General features: G+C 39.2%; 7 protein-coding genes across 7 annotated transcripts; all 7 read left to right on the forward strand.

Annotated features, from left to right (window-relative positions):
• Nucleotides 1-386: 386 nt before the first annotated feature.
• Nucleotides 387-1,712, forward strand: TM35_000033380 (uncharacterized protein; the record flags this gene model as incomplete). Its single annotated transcript, XM_029022105.1, has 1 exon — nt 387-1,712. The coding sequence occupies one exon, from the start codon at nt 387-389 to the stop codon at nt 1,710-1,712; it is 1,326 nt and encodes a 441-aa protein (XP_028886651.1).
• A 607-nt stretch (nt 1,713-2,319) lies between these two features.
• On the forward strand, nt 2,320-3,453 carry TM35_000033390 (putative protein transport protein Sec13; the record flags this gene model as incomplete). Its single annotated transcript, XM_029022106.1, has 1 exon — nt 2,320-3,453. The coding sequence occupies one exon, from the start codon at nt 2,320-2,322 to the stop codon at nt 3,451-3,453; it is 1,134 nt and encodes a 377-aa protein (XP_028886652.1).
• A 987-nt stretch (nt 3,454-4,440) lies between these two features.
• TM35_000033400 (endosomal integral membrane protein) lies at nt 4,441-6,726 on the forward strand (the record flags this gene model as incomplete). The annotated part of the gene is made up of 1 exon (XM_029022107.1): nt 4,441-6,726. One exon carries the CDS (start codon nt 4,441-4,443, stop codon nt 6,724-6,726), a length of 2,286 nt encoding a protein of 761 aa, XP_028886653.1.
• Nucleotides 6,727-7,865: 1,139 nt separating this feature from the next.
• Nucleotides 7,866-9,323, forward strand: TM35_000033410 (lipoprotein, type 6; the record flags this gene model as incomplete). The annotated part of the gene is made up of 1 exon (XM_029022108.1): nt 7,866-9,323. The coding sequence occupies one exon, from the start codon at nt 7,866-7,868 to the stop codon at nt 9,321-9,323; it is 1,458 nt and encodes a 485-aa protein (XP_028886654.1).
• A 797-nt stretch (nt 9,324-10,120) lies between these two features.
• Nucleotides 10,121-11,620, forward strand: TM35_000033420 (pyruvate kinase 2; the record flags this gene model as incomplete). The annotated part of the gene is made up of 1 exon (XM_029022109.1): nt 10,121-11,620. One exon carries the CDS (start codon nt 10,121-10,123, stop codon nt 11,618-11,620), a length of 1,500 nt encoding a protein of 499 aa, XP_028886655.1.
• Nucleotides 11,621-12,348: 728 nt separating this feature from the next.
• On the forward strand, nt 12,349-12,807 carry TM35_000033430 (signal recognition particle subunit SRP19; the record flags this gene model as incomplete). Its single annotated transcript, XM_029022110.1, has 1 exon — nt 12,349-12,807. One exon carries the CDS (start codon nt 12,349-12,351, stop codon nt 12,805-12,807), a length of 459 nt encoding a protein of 152 aa, XP_028886656.1.
• An 866-nt stretch (nt 12,808-13,673) lies between these two features.
• TM35_000033440 (sporangia induced deflagellation-inducible protein) lies at nt 13,674-14,003 on the forward strand (the record flags this gene model as incomplete). Its single annotated transcript, XM_029022111.1, has 1 exon — nt 13,674-14,003. One exon carries the CDS (start codon nt 13,674-13,676, stop codon nt 14,001-14,003), a length of 330 nt encoding a protein of 109 aa, XP_028886657.1.
• Nucleotides 14,004-15,004: the final 1,001 nt, after the last annotated feature.

Raw genomic sequence — 15,004 nt, forward strand, 5'->3', positions numbered from 1 at the left:
TATATATATATATATATATATATATATATATATGTTTTTTTCTCACTCTTTCTCTTTCATTTGTTTTTTCTTACTTTTTTCTTTTTTTTTCTAAAGTGTCTTGGAGTGTAAGGCTCTCCCTTTCTGAGACACCTTTTGCCCTTTGTGTTGTATCGGGTTTAAAGGACTGCCGTGTTTTGGGCTGGCAGTAAAAACAAGAGCGCATACCAACACGAACACGCAAGGGGAGGGAAACTAAAAAAATAAAAAATAAAATAAAAAGAAAAAAAAAGAAGGTGATTAATTCTTTCTTTCTTTTCATTCATTCTCTGTGTCAGTGGTGTGTTCTTCTTTCCCTGGAGTGTAGACGAGCCACCCCACACACTAACTACTAATCTCTGCGGGCGATGATTCACCCCAAACTCCTCCCATCGCAGGAACTCGCCCTCCACCGGGTGGCAGCGCAGCAGCACGAGTTCGCCAAACACAACGCCCTCCTCCACGCAGGCGGACTGAACGCCATCGCCGGCGACGCCCCGTCATCCCCCACCGCCAGCCAAACATTCTCCGCGTGTACATCCACCACCACCCCCATCGGCACTCTCGCCTGTGGAGGCTCTAATAGCACCGCTCCAGCCGCTATCGCACGGCCAGAGATTCGTCCACGCCCAGAGTGGGCCACCACATTGGAGGATGTTGATACGTTTGAGTTGCCAGAGCATCATTTGATTGGATCTGTGCCAGACACTCGACGACGTATAGCAGTGCAGTATATTGCAGATCAGTATGATCGTCAATGGCTTGTACAACGATCAGTGACAACATCAACAACAACGGCAACGGCTACAGTGACAGGAGTAACGAAAGGAAAAACGGGGAGTATTGATTCAACAAGTACAACTCCTTCATCTGTGCCATCTTTTTCACGAAATGATATTTCTATTTCACTTTTTGAAGACCTTATTACAGCCTTTGAAGTGGGATCCTATAGTAATCCTGAAATTCCTGTACAACGACAACCTGTCTCTAGTTTCGACGGTGTCGTCGCAATTGGAGCAGATCCCGCAATAGTAGAGGAAGTACGACAATATTGGCTTGGTAAAAGGGAAGCCTTAGGTGGTAATGTACCATGTATTCCATCATTACACATGAACGTCCGAGAGGATAATCAATCTTCACTTTGTCATGCTGATGTTCTGCAATATTGTCCACTTCCATTTAATTATAGGGACTGGTCAATAGCAGTATTACAACGGCGTGTTCCACAAAGTTATGAAGGTAATATAATTAAAAAAGCACCTGAAGATGATGAAGTAAATGAGGATGAAGGAACGGAAGTAACAGGTAGAAAGCGTAAGCGTTGTATCAATGAAAAACCATCTTCACTTAATGAAGATTTTTTAGAGGCTGAAGAAAACGAGCGTCACACGCTTGTGTCATGTGGATTGAAAGTTGCACAGGCAGTGTTAGAACGTGAGGAATGGAAATTAACACACACACACTTAGCACTCTATGAATTGGCTCTTTTGCGACAGTTTGCAATGGTGGAGCGCGACGCACCTGATGGTGGATCTAACCCAAATCCTTCCACTCCGTGGGTGAGTGATGAGGCTCTACAGGAAGAATGGGATTGCGATGATGAGGCAATGGATAAGTTCCATGATGGAATAAATGCCAGAGCTAAGAGTGCCGCGTTGGAAAGTGTGATGGCGATTGGCAAGCGAATGCGTTGAATTATGAGAAGTGAATGAATTAATACGAAAAGAAAAAAAAAAAAACAATGAAGATTGATTCTGGCAATAACGGCGCGTTGACTCTCTTTTTTTTTTCTTTCCTTTTTTTCTTTTCTTTATTATTGTTGTTGTTGTTCTTGTGGATGTCTGTGTCTGTATATATGAGATTTTCTGTGGTGCTCCGTGTCTTCTTTTGCATGGAATGAGATAAATCGGGTGATAATACTCTACCTTCCAATGAAAAGTAAGAAGGAAATTGAAGAGCGTTTAAAATAAATGAAAGAGTAAAGAAAAAGAGATGGGAGGAAATGAGGAGAGGAAACGCTTGCTATTACATTGGGTGTATGCGCTGTTTTTTTTTTTTTTTTTTTTTTTTTTTTTTTTTTTTTTTTTTTTTTTTTTTTTTTTTTTTTCTATTTTCTCTTGGCTCATGTGTTTCTCTTTTTTTTTTTTTGTCTTTTCTTTTCTCTGTGGCTAGTAAGCACCCCAAGATTTTTTTTTCTTCTTATCCCTATATAACTTCTGTGGTGAGGGAAAAAAAAAAGGTATTAATAAGAGGAGCTTTTGTTGTAGGTAATATTAACTAGAAAACACTACTGCAGAGAAAATGCTTCGCTCACCGCAGCCTCGTTTTCCCCAACAACCAATGGGTGGTTATCAACAACAACAACCACCACCGCCACATCAACAACAACAACAACAACAACAACCTCAACCTCAGCGACCCTTGAGTAACCAAGTTCCTCAAGAAAATGTACAACAGCCACAAGAACACCAAGATGTAGTCCATGACACACAGTTTGATTATTACGGACAGTTACTTGCAACAGCCAGTTCAGATCGCACTATAGGAATTCACCAAGTTCGTAATGGTCAACTTCAGCGAATTTCCACTCTTACTGGTCATGAGGGTCCTGTATGGATGGTAAGCTGGGCCCATCCACGTTTTGGTCTTGCATTGGCATCAGCTGGATATGATCACAGAGCGATCATATGGAAAGAAGTACCTCAAGGTTCACAACAATGGCGACCTGTTCACGTTATCGATTGTCACCACGGCAGTGTAAACGCTGTCCAATGGGCACCCGAGAGTCCAATGGTGGCAACTGCCAGCAGTGATGGTACAGTGGCAGTTACGGTTTATCAAGGTGGAGTCTGGCGTGAGAGTGTGAAACTCAGCAATAATAGTAATAATATTGCCCATGCGATGGGAGCGACGTGTGTCTCCTTTGCCCCAATCTGGTCACCCCAGGCTGATGTTATTTTATTGGCATCTGGTGGTTGTGACTCACAAGTCCGTTTGTGGTGCTCGCGTGAGGGGGATCCGATGTCGCAGACGTTTGAACTCCTCGAGTTGCTTGATGGACATACGGACTGGGTTCGTGATGTCGCCTTCGCCCCTCTTTGCGCCGCAACACGTCATGCCGTTGTAGCCTCCTGTGGTCAAGATAAAAGTGTCATTATTCATCGCAAACCATGGGAACAAGTTGGGGCTGCCATTCAAGAGCGGCAGCAAGGTGGATCTGCAAATGGGCAGCAGCAGATAAAAGAAAGTGGTAGTACGTGGGAACGCAGTGTGGTGCTTTTTAATGAACCTGTTTGGCGTCTCTCATGGTCCCCAACAGGAGAGATGTTGGTGGTTACAACAGGTAACTCAGAGGTGTTCATTCTTCGTGAAGCGGCTGAATTCACACAACCGTGGCTAAAAACTCCTCTCAGCGAGTATCAAGGAACCAAATAATAGCATTCAGTACCTGAGAAAATTGAAATGGAAATCCTAGGGTGAGAAGAGCAGAAGAAGAAAAAAAAAAGAAAAAAAAACAAAGAACGAAAAAAAAAAGGTCTTGAAACGACAGCAGCGATAACAATTAGTGAATGAAATGGAATCGCATGTCAGTTACTCTCTTCTTTTAATAGAAGTGTAACGTTTTTGTAGAGAAGGGATGAAGGCAATTGAGAGTGAGAAAGAGAAGGAAAGAAAAAAAAGATGGAAGAAATTATGAAAGGAAGAGTTAGAAAGATGCCTTAATAATAGGGGTATTTTGTTTCTAGATGTTGTACATGTGCTTCTGTGTATCTGTGCGCTCTGTTGCCCTCTCAGTAATATCTATCTTGTTCTTCCGCTCTATATCGACTTTCACGATAAAAAAAAAAAAGCAACCGCTTCCTCCTTCCATGAGACCCCTAAAAAAAAAAAAAAAAAAAAATGTCTTGCGAACAGAAATGGCGAGAAAGGAAAAGATAAAAAAAAATGCCATGTTTTGTTGTTTTGTTTTTTCTCTTTTCTTTCTTAATATCATACTGTATTTTATGTTTTTTTTTTTTTTTTTTCTTTTTTTTTTTCTACTAGAATTCTTTTAGGAGTCTCTCTTCCACCTTAAAGAAAAAAAAAAGACAAGTAGGAAGGGTTTTCTACTTGAGGAAAAGGGTTGTTGATCAAAATAATATTGAAAGAAGTGGCTACATTAGTTTGATTCTGTACCTTTGTATATTTTACGATTTGAAAGAAGGTGACTTGCCAGAGTACCAAAAAAAAAAAAAAGAAGAAAAAAAAAGGGGGGACCGGCGAATAGTCAAAGAAGGGAAAGTGGGTTTCTCACTGGGCAAAAAAAAAAGTAGGAAACCCATCCATATAAATTTAGGCGAAGAGACGTTGTGATCTTTTATACGCTGGTCTAACTCCCTTTTTTTTTTTTTTGATAGCACTTCACCCTTTTTGCCAATCCAAATGAGGAGAATTCTGCTTTTACTTGTCTTTATTCTCTGTATATCTCCGGGAATTTGTGTTAGTGGCCTTCTATATGTTCCAGGACTTGCTCCCACCGCACGTCGTTTTGGAGATGAGGTTCGATTGGAAGTTAACAAACTCTATTCTTTAACCAATGAATTACCATACCCTTATTACGAGCCACGCACACCGTTTTGTCCTCCTATTGATAAACATGAATTGGGTTTAAGGCAGAACTTGGGACTTGGTGCGCTACTGAGTGGTGCACGTCCACAGTGGTCTTCTTATACATTCTACATGCTTCTGGAAACCTGTGATTCTGTAGAATGTGAGGACCAAACACGTTTGACTGCCGCTCAAGTGAAGTGGATGCAAAAGTTAATTGAGAAAAACTATCGTGCACAGATAATGCTTGATGATATTCCAGTTTACAGTGATGCTGCAGAGTTATTTCAAGGTGGGTGTAAAAAAGGCTCTTACAAACGAAAAAAGAATTTAGCTGGACCACAGCAAGGATTTTACTTGGGTGTTTCCTCCAAATGTACAGGTGGTCCTGTGCATCTTAATAATCATCTACACTTTGTTATTTATTATCATACTCTCACTCCCACTGAGGCTATGAACTATGAAGAGGGTACTGCTCCTGATGGAACTAAGGTTCAGATGCTCCGTAAACGAAATGCACGTCAAAAAGTAAAAAAAAATAAAGAAAATAATTTAGTAGGAGATACAATAATAACAAATGATAATTTAAAAGCTGATATTCCCATGGATGATAATGATTTTTATGGTGATGGTGATGATGATGATGATGATGATGATGATCGTTATACTAAAAATACTGAAGATACCGCCTTCTATACTATAGTTGATGTAACTGTGCAAGGTTTCTCTGTGGATTGGCGTGATGTCAAGGATGGTCGACCTTCTGCTTGCCCAGGAGTAAATAATAATAACGAAGAGAGAATCCTCTTTGAGAATAGTAGTCTCAATATTATGGATATTAAAAATGGTAAATATCCTCCATTAGTTCTTAATAATTCATTGACTAATCGAAGTATTGCATGGACATATACAGTGGAGTGGCACGAACAACCAGACCTTCAGTGGGGTACAAACTGGGAGAAGTATTTTAATAATAAGAAAAACAAACAGAAATCTGGTATTCATTATTTTTTTATTATATACTCCTTACTTATAGTACTCAGCATGACTTCCGTTGTTGTTTTTATTGTCATTCGTGCTCTCCGCCGGGATTTCGCTCTTTATAATTCTCTTTTGGAAAAATCAAAGGAAGACAATTTTGATTCCATTCTTGAGGATCATGGTTGGAAGGCAGTAAGTGGTGATGTTTTTCGTCTTCCGAAACGTGCTGATGATCTTGTTGTACTTGTAGTATCTGGTATTCATGTTTTTTTCTTAACAGCTATATTCATTTTAGGCACTTGGATTCAATATGAATTTTCTTCAAATAGGCAAAGCATAATCATGATCATACTTATTCAATTTCTTTTATCATCACTACCTTGCGGTATTTTTACTGTATGGTTATCTAAATCACTTCATTTGCCACAACGTTGGTTAACAATAATAAAATATGTATGTGGACTTCCAGGTGTCGTATTTATCACGTTTTTATTAAGTAATATTGTGCTTCGATTAGCACGTAGTACTGGTGCAGTCTCATTTGTATTTTTTATATTTTTATCAATTTTGTGGATTTGTGTATTTGTCCCTTTAGCTTTTATTGGGGCTAAATTTGGTTTCTTGATTCCTGTCTCTACATTACCGAGATCAGTGAACCCTATACCACGCCGCATAAATACATCCCTTATGCCTGTTTTTTTGCAAACGAGGTATATATTGTTTTTGTCAGGGTTAGCTCCAGTTGGAGTGGTACTATTTGAATTGCGCCTCTTATTCATATCTCTATTTGAGGGGTATTCTTATAATTTCTTTGGATTCCTCATGCTGGTATTTCTTCTATGGTCACTAACTTGTGGTCTTACTTCTATTTGTGTGGTGTACTATCGTCTATGCGCAGAAGATTACCATTGGTGGTGGTTGAGCTTTGCTGCACCGTCTTCATGTGGACTTCATCTCATTTTATTTGTCATTTTCTTCTACTTTGCTGTTGTAAAGATGACTACAGTGGCAGCAACCGTTCTTTTCACTATTTATATGGGTTTACTGACTCTTTTTTATGTACTCTGTAGTGGGGCCATTGGTTTTCTCTCGGCGTGGAAGTTCGTAAATGTCATTTTTGCGTCTGTTAAGTTTGACTAATACCTTCTCTTGATCAAATGATAAGGAAGAGGAAAGAAGGGAAAAGTTCAATGCTTTTTTCTTTCTTTCCTTCATAGTGATGTATGATTATAAATCTAATGAATAATCATCGTTGTTTACGTGATTATACGAAAATTTTAACGGTCGCAGATAATGACCGCTGATGATCAACAATTGGTATTATCAAGAGAATACTCTCGTGCATAGTATATTCGAGTGTAGTAAAAAGCTTTTTTTGTTTGTTTGTTGTTTTTTTTTTTTTTTCTGTTAGCCTGCGAAAAGAATAATTGAGTTTTACCTGTCTTTTTAGTTAACAAATCCTGTACTGGGGGTATCAATATTTAGGAAAAAGAGTTTTCTTTCCATTCTTTTGCAGCCTGGCGTTCGTAAGTTTCTGAAAAGCCCATCCAACAACCAAACCCACACCGCCCCGAGCGGGAGGCGGGCTAAAAGTGCTTCTCAGCACCTCCATTTCGTCAGTTCTTAGCATGTTTTTAAATAAGTGTCTGGGAAAATACAATTTATTTTTTTTTATACACGATGGGGTTCCAAATCGTGGAGGTTAAATACAGGGTTTTCTTTTTGTTCTTATGTTCTTGTTTATTGTAGAAGTGAAGCTAAGATTATTCTTATTCGTAATAATTGAAAAAGAAAAAAAAAAAAAAACCGAACATTAATATGAATATCTGGGAGTAGACCCTATAATCAGTTTTACTCAACCTAAAATATTACGATAGTCTTTTTTTTTTTTTTTTCTTTTTTCCCTTCTTCCTATACTTCTTCTTAACCCTTTTTTCTGCATTTCTGTTGTTGTTATTATTTTTATTCTTTTTACAAGCACGTCGTGTTGTCTTATCATTATTACTCCTTTCTTCTCTCTTCTCCTTGTACACTTCCTTACCACAAAGGAGGACGTAGTGACGTTTGGAAGGTGGAACCAAGCACACAAGAACCCCTCAACAAGAAGAGAAAAAAAAAGCAAAGAAAAACAATAAAAAAAAAAGCGAACTGAACCACATCCCGTATTGAGAGGAGACTCAAAAATATACAAGTTCAAGAGCCAAAACAAACAAAAAAAATAAGAAGAAGGAAACCAAGTAAGAAATTTATCCACTCATATATAACCTTTCGAAAGACTAATGAGTGCCACGCCACCCCCAGCAGCAGCAGCAGCCCCTACGGCGAAAAAACAAATGCCCGGATGGATGTCAATCCCCGGTGGCCCACCGGAGCCGAATGGCGCGGCGTTTCGCGCTAAAATGAACCGCCTCGTGGAGGAGAGGCGGGCGCTCCTTGCGGAGGTGAAGACACTGCGGGCGTCGCTCGGACCGCGTGAAGGTCAGGAGGCAGTGGAGGCGGAACTCAGCGAGTTGCGGCAGCGTATGGGTGAGATTGATACACAGCGTAAGGCAGAGCAGGAGATGCGGTTTAAGAAGAATGAAGAGATTCAGAAGATTCAGAAAATACATGATGAACGGCTCAATAAGCTGCATGAACTCTCAGATGGTCTGGGTGGGTTCAAGACTCTTAAAGAGATTGACGAGGCAATTGCATATCTTACACGTAAGATGGAAACGAGTGGTGGTGGCTTGGCCGCTGAGAAACGCACTGTACGTCAGTTGAGTAAACTTGAGGAAGCGAAACGCTTCCTTCTGGAGATGCAGCCACTTACAGAAGCTATTACTGAGGCTAAACACCGTGAAGCGTTACTGCAACGTGAGTGGCAAGAAATCAATGAGCGTGTACGTAATCTCAAGTCTGAGTATAATGAGCAACGCATGACGAAACAACAGAAGGAACAAGAGTTACGTAAGACCGGTGTTAATCGTCAGGAAGTGTATAAAAAGTGTGATGAGATTAGCGCCAAAATTAAGAGTCTGAGCGATGAGATGAACACTTTACGTGAGGAACATAACAAAGCTGTGGAAGCTTGGAATGCATGGCGGGAAGAAGCACGGGCCAAATATGCTGCCAAAGTAGAGGCAGAACGAAAAGAGCGTCAACGACGTTATTTGGAGTATAAAAATGCTGCCAAGATGGAAGAGAAAAGAGCCCGCGCCTTGCGTCGTCAGAACCCTTATGAGGCGGAGGCGGATGCATGCAGTACGTTGGTTCGATATCTGCGAGATAAGAAGGCGATGGTGCAGCGTGAAGAGGAAGAACTTGCCAGGCAAGAAGCGGCTGCAACATTTGATCCTACCAAGTTCCTTCCCGAAGGTGCTGTTCTACTTAATGATGGTAAAAAACGGACAGATGCAAATAAGGGTGGTGCTCTTGGTAAGAAAAACAAACAACAACAACAGCAGCAAAAACCAAAAGCAGGTACTGCGAAAAATCGTGTACTCCAACATAGCGAAGATAAGATTCGCCTGTTTCAACTCATTAATGAGGAGCCACCTTTGGCGTTAGCTGCCATTGATGCTTCTGTGGAGAGAATTCGCGCCAAGCAAGTGGAGTATGAAAGCCACAAAAAGACAGGTGAACTGGAGCTTTCCAGTGATGACGACGAGGAGGAGGAAGAAGAAGAGAATGTGGAACAAGAACAAAAAGAAGAACAAAACCAGGGTGATGAGGAACAAGGAGAGGACAAGGAATAATAGTAAGGATTTTAAAAAAATATATATATATATATATATATATATATATATATGTATATCTATATATGTGATGCTGTTCACGTCTAAAATGAGCCCCAACTCGAGAAGAGTACACTGACTAGTGAAACGTGAAGAAAAAAAAAAAAAAGACTTTGAATTGCATCTATTACACTGTCTTTCTTGCCATTTGTTTTGTTTTTTTTTTTTTGGTTTTTGGTTTCTGTGCATTACAAAACATCTGAATGAGAGAGTAAGAACTGAAGAGAAGGAAAAAAAAAAAAACGATAGGGGAGATTATTAAAGAAGGCAAATTACAACCTCTCTAGCCAATGAAGTAAACAAAAAAAAAAAAAGAGAGGAATGTTGCTGTTAAGTAAAACCACCTCTATAATATAAAGGTTTTGGGCGAGTATTACGGAGGAGGGAAAACGAAAGATTAAAAAAAAAAAAAAAAAAAAAAAAAACAAGAAACTTTTCACCAAAAAAAAAGAGAGAAATCGAAACAAAACTGCATTGATTCTTCCCATATTCTGTAAAATGGCAAAAAAATAATTAAAGAAAAATATATTGGTTGAGTTACAATCTTATTTTTTAACAATGTTATAGAAAACTATTCCCGTCTTTTTATTTATTTTACATGTACACCAATAATAATATATAAAATATTAAGAGATTGAAAAAGGGAATAAAAAAAAGAAAAAGGAATAAGTAAACGATACAAAAAACACAGAAAATAAAAGAAAACATAACCATACGTCTATATATTTAATCAAAGGTTTCTTGCCGGCTTAAGAAGGATGTCTCAGCTTGCGCACAACATCGGACTTTCCATATTTGATCCACTTCCTAACTATCGTGCGAACCGTATTGTATGCACGATTGGTCCCAGCACACAAAGTGTTGAGGCTTTGAAGGGTCTTATGAAAAGTGGTATGTCTGTGGCGCGAATGAATTTTTCCCATGGAAGCCACGAATACCATCAAACAACGATCAACAACGTACGCACTGCGGCAGCAGAACTTGGAATGCATATTGGTATTGCACTTGATACAAAGGGACCTGAAATTCGAACTGGACTTTTTGTGGGGGGTGAGGCTATATTGATGACAGGTGACACTGTCTTGGTAACAACAGATCCTGCCTTTGAAAAAACTGGGACAAAAGAAAAATTTTACATTGACTATCCTCGTCTTGCTACAACTGTCAGACCGGGTGGATCCATTTACATTGATGATGGAGTTTTAAATCTTAAGGTAATAAGTAAAGAAGATGATTGTACCTTGAAATGTTATGTGAATAATGGACACCGATTGACAGATCGTAAAGGTTGTAATTTGCCTGGATGTGAAGTCGACCTTCCAGCAGTATCAGCTAAAGATCGTGAGGATCTTAAGTTTGGCGTGGAACAAGGTGTTGATATGATATTTGCTTCTTTTATACGTACAGCAGAACAAGTGCGGGAAGTTCGTGCAACTCTTGGTGAACAGGGTAAGGAGACATTAATTATATCTAAAATTGAAAATCATCAAGGTGTTCAGAATATTGATGCTATTATTGATGCAAGTGATGGTATCATGGTGGCCCGTGGTGATCTCGGTGTGGAAATTCCAGCAGAAAAAGTTGTGGTGGCACAAATGACTTTAATAAGCAAGTGTAATGTGGCGGGAAAACCCGTAATTTGTGCCACACAAATGTTGGAAAGTATGACGACAAATCCTCGACCAACACGTGCAGAAGTATCAGATGTTGCCAATGCTGTTTTTAACGGTGCCGATTGTGTGATGCTTTCTGGTGAAACGGCAAAAGGACATTATCCTAATGAAGTGGTACAGTACATGGCCCGTATTTGTGTCGTGGCACAAAGTGCTACTAATCAATATGTGATGTTTAATAGCATCAAAAGCATGCAGAAACTGCCAATGTCTCCTGAAGAGGCAGTTTGCAGTAGTGCTGTAAATTCTGTATATGAAGTGGAAGCTAAGGCCTTACTCGTTTTGAGTAATTCTGGTCGTAGCGCTCGACTCGCAAGCAAGTATCGTCCAAACTGCCCTATTATTTGTGCTACTACTCGCATGCGAACATGTCGACAATTGAATATTACTCAATCTGTTGAGAGTGTCTTTTATGATGCTGAACGATATGGTCCAGATGATGATAAAGAGAACCGTGTTCAACTCGGTGTGGAATTTGCAAAGAAAAAGGGTTACGTCGTCCCAGGTGATGTAATGGTGGTCGTGCACGCAGATCATAAGGTAAAAGGATACCCTAATCAAACCCGTATCATTTACGTAAGCTAAAACAAAGAAGTGATTTGTTCAAAAAATAAAATAAAATAAAATAAACGTCAGCGTGAGAAAGGGGGTAAAAAACAAAAAAAAAAGAGGAATAAGACTGTTTTTTCGCTTTAAAGAAAAGGTAGTTTTGAGGGGTAAACCCAGAACGAAGTAAAAAAAAAGCGAAAAATAAGTGCCTGTATGTGTGCATTGTGATTTAAGCAAACGGACGTAAACAATACAGGATTAACACAAACAAACAAAATGAATTAAATGGTTTTTTTTGTGATATCAGTACTTGTACTGATGACAGAAGAAGCAAAAGGAGAAGAAATGTAATGACTTCAAAATTTGGGCACGGCTAGTAGTAGTGTGGTGAACCGTTCCTAGTTCCCAATGGAGTAGGCCTTCTGTGTGTGTGTGTGTGTGTGTGTGTGTTTGTCTGTATGTTTGTGGTGCTTTCCCTAGTATCAAACGCAGATGATCACAAAACTACTATAGTGCTTTGTGTCTTTTTTTTATTATTACTATTTATCTAATTACTTCTCCCATCTCCCTTTAACCATATATATATTTTTTTTAGTTGTTTTTGTACTCATTGTTTATGATTGTTCTATTCCACTCCATTCTTTTTTTTTCTTTTTTTTTGTTTTTGATGAACACACAATTGCAGGCACTCCCTTTTTATCTGTGTGTGTGTCTATCTCTATATATCTATATCTCTCTCAGTCTGTTTGTTTTTTGCAGCAACAATGCAGGCATCATCGCGGTCGTATAATAAACTGGAGTATCAAACGATATTTCCGCAGTACCTAGACGCTAATCTTACTCCAAGCGAAGGACGACGTCTCACAAAGACACAATCCGTTGAAAACCCGCAACTTGAGGAGATTGCAGTGGTTTTGGGTTTGCTTGGCTACAAGAATTTCTTCATTGATCGTACTCTTTCATATCCCCGTTCACAGGCTTCAAGTAAGTACGCCTTTGTGCCGAAGGGGTGTGTAAAGGTACCGATCAAGCGGCCACAAACGGAGCATTATGTCCGTGTAAGTGAATTTGATTCTCAAACACGTGGTGTGACGGTGGAAGATATTAGAAGCAAACAAGAACTTCTACGTCGAGTGGCTGCTGCAATAAAAGCCAATGGTGCACCACGACCACAACAGGTAACAGTTGCTGCCGCCACTGCTACTATATTGCGAAAGAAGTAAAAGTGGTTTCGTGAAAAAAAAAAAAAAGACGTTTGTTTACACTCTTGGTGCTTCTATTTGTTGTAATTTTTTTTTTTTTTTTTTTTTTTTCCTTTTCTATGTTTATCTGTTACACAAAGAAACTCCATTCATGTAAATAGAGTTGTGTTTCTGGAATATGGCTGAAATTCTTTTTTTTTTTGTTTTGTTTGTTTGTTTCTGTTTTCTTACTTTGTTTAAAGCAAGAGTAAATAATTACATTCTATACATATACGCACATAAAAACAGATACGTTTATGTATCTATTTCTTAATATAGAAACAAAGAAAAAAGTTTCCTTTAAGATGATCTGGAATTGATTTCTTCAAGGGGAATTCTCGTTTTCCTTTCTAGCGTACTAGTTGTATGTATCACTTGTTCGATGTAACACAAGCGCACACACGCACACTGTTGTTTAGAGTCTCAGTCTCCATTACGTATTTCGAATCGCGGATTACTTATCCACTGAGCAGTATATTAATATTCCAATCTGCTGTCAATAAGTTTAATCTCTCTTTCTCCTGATAACGAGGTGTTTCAGGGTGATTTCTTCTAGGCTTAACTCTATTTTATTGGTTAATAGAGATTGGGAAAGTTTGAGAGAACATTATCCGAGAACCTTCTTCCAAAATTATTTTTATCGTTATTATTATTATTATTATTATTATTATTATTATTATTATTATTATTATTATTATTATGACTATTATGACTATTATTAAAACAAATAGTTTATTACCTTAAAGTATAACTCTATACGGAATATCTGGTGACATTCTTGTTACTTTTCATTCTAGTATTTTTCCTTGTTGTTGATCTATTTTTCTATTATTTTTGGAGGTTAGCAAATGGCTTCCCTAGGTTCTGATGTGCAAGCCACTAGTAATGAACTGGTCTCTGTTATTGAAGAAATGAAAGAACGACGTGCAGAGCTTGATCAAAGCATTAGACGTGAAGAAGAAGAACGAACTCGATTACTCACCGAGATAAAGGCTTTAAACGCTCGTTTAACCTCAATAGATGAAAGTTTGCGACGGAAAATGACGGCGAAATCAGATCTTGATAAAGTTATTCATGATACATCAGAGGCATTCAGAAAAATACTTGACGCATCTAAGCAGTTGCTCAGCAATGTGCGTGAGGAATCCTCAGGTATTCGTCACTGTGATGGTCTTTAACCTCATGGTGATTTGGAGGTAGTACAATCTATTAATCTTAACGTCTCTTTCACTCCCTTGTCTGCCTTTATAAATATATATATATTTTTATTTATATTACTTACCCCTGCTATGAAATATGGTTTATATACTATGAATATATAGAGCAACTTGAAGCGCATAATAGTCTTTCATTCACATCTTTGTTATTATTATTATTATTATTTTTTTTTTTTTTTCTCTCCACCTCTTTTTATTTTTCTCCTCTTGACAATAAACTCGTTGTGATTTGAACCAGGGTGACTTATAAACAGAGAGAAAATCCAGAATAGGCAAAATAACAGAGCGAAGGTTCTTACCACACAGAGTCCAAAAAAAAAAAAAAAAAGCACGACACACATGAATAGGATAACCTCTTTTTATGCTCCAGAGAACTGTACAAATTTCACTCTTATCGATCAAGAAAAACCTGATATGTCAGATCGTGAAAAAAACAAAAAAAAAAAAACGCCATAACTCTATTTAAAGATTTCATCGACCCAAGGGGGAACGAATATCAAGAGCGGGCCCCGCCGAAAACACCCCGAGGGAGCAAACGGCGACACGAACGGAAACCGCCGGGAAACAGGCCTGAACGCTCGGAATGCCGAGGAAAAAAGTTCCTTCCATCAGGAAGAAGGATTCGGGGCGGGAAAGGGTTCGAAGAACGCATGGGGGGCCGGGCGTCCAAAACGAGTCCGGGAATTCCCGGGCCCCCACAAAAAAAAAAAAAAAAAAAAAAAAAAACCCGCACGAGGGGCGGGCGGGGGGAGGGATATCCCCAGCCGGTTTGCCTCGCGAGGGCTTTGGGGGGGCATCGTGTGGGGGTCGGGGGTCCAGGCGCCCCCCCCGATTTCCCCGAATACCCCCGCAAACCCCAGGGGGGCCGATAATGACGGCGGCCCTCGCGGACCGGTTTTTTTTTTTTTTTCCTCCTTCGGTTCCTTTTCCCCTTTGTCGGGGGATTTCGCCGGCGGGCGGGC

The sequence above is a fragment of the Trypanosoma theileri genome (genome assembly GCF_002087225.1).
Source record: "Trypanosoma theileri isolate Edinburgh chromosome Unknown TM35_Tth_3_V1, whole genome shotgun sequence".
NCBI classification, from domain to species: Eukaryota; Euglenozoa; class Kinetoplastea; order Trypanosomatida; family Trypanosomatidae; genus Trypanosoma; species Trypanosoma theileri.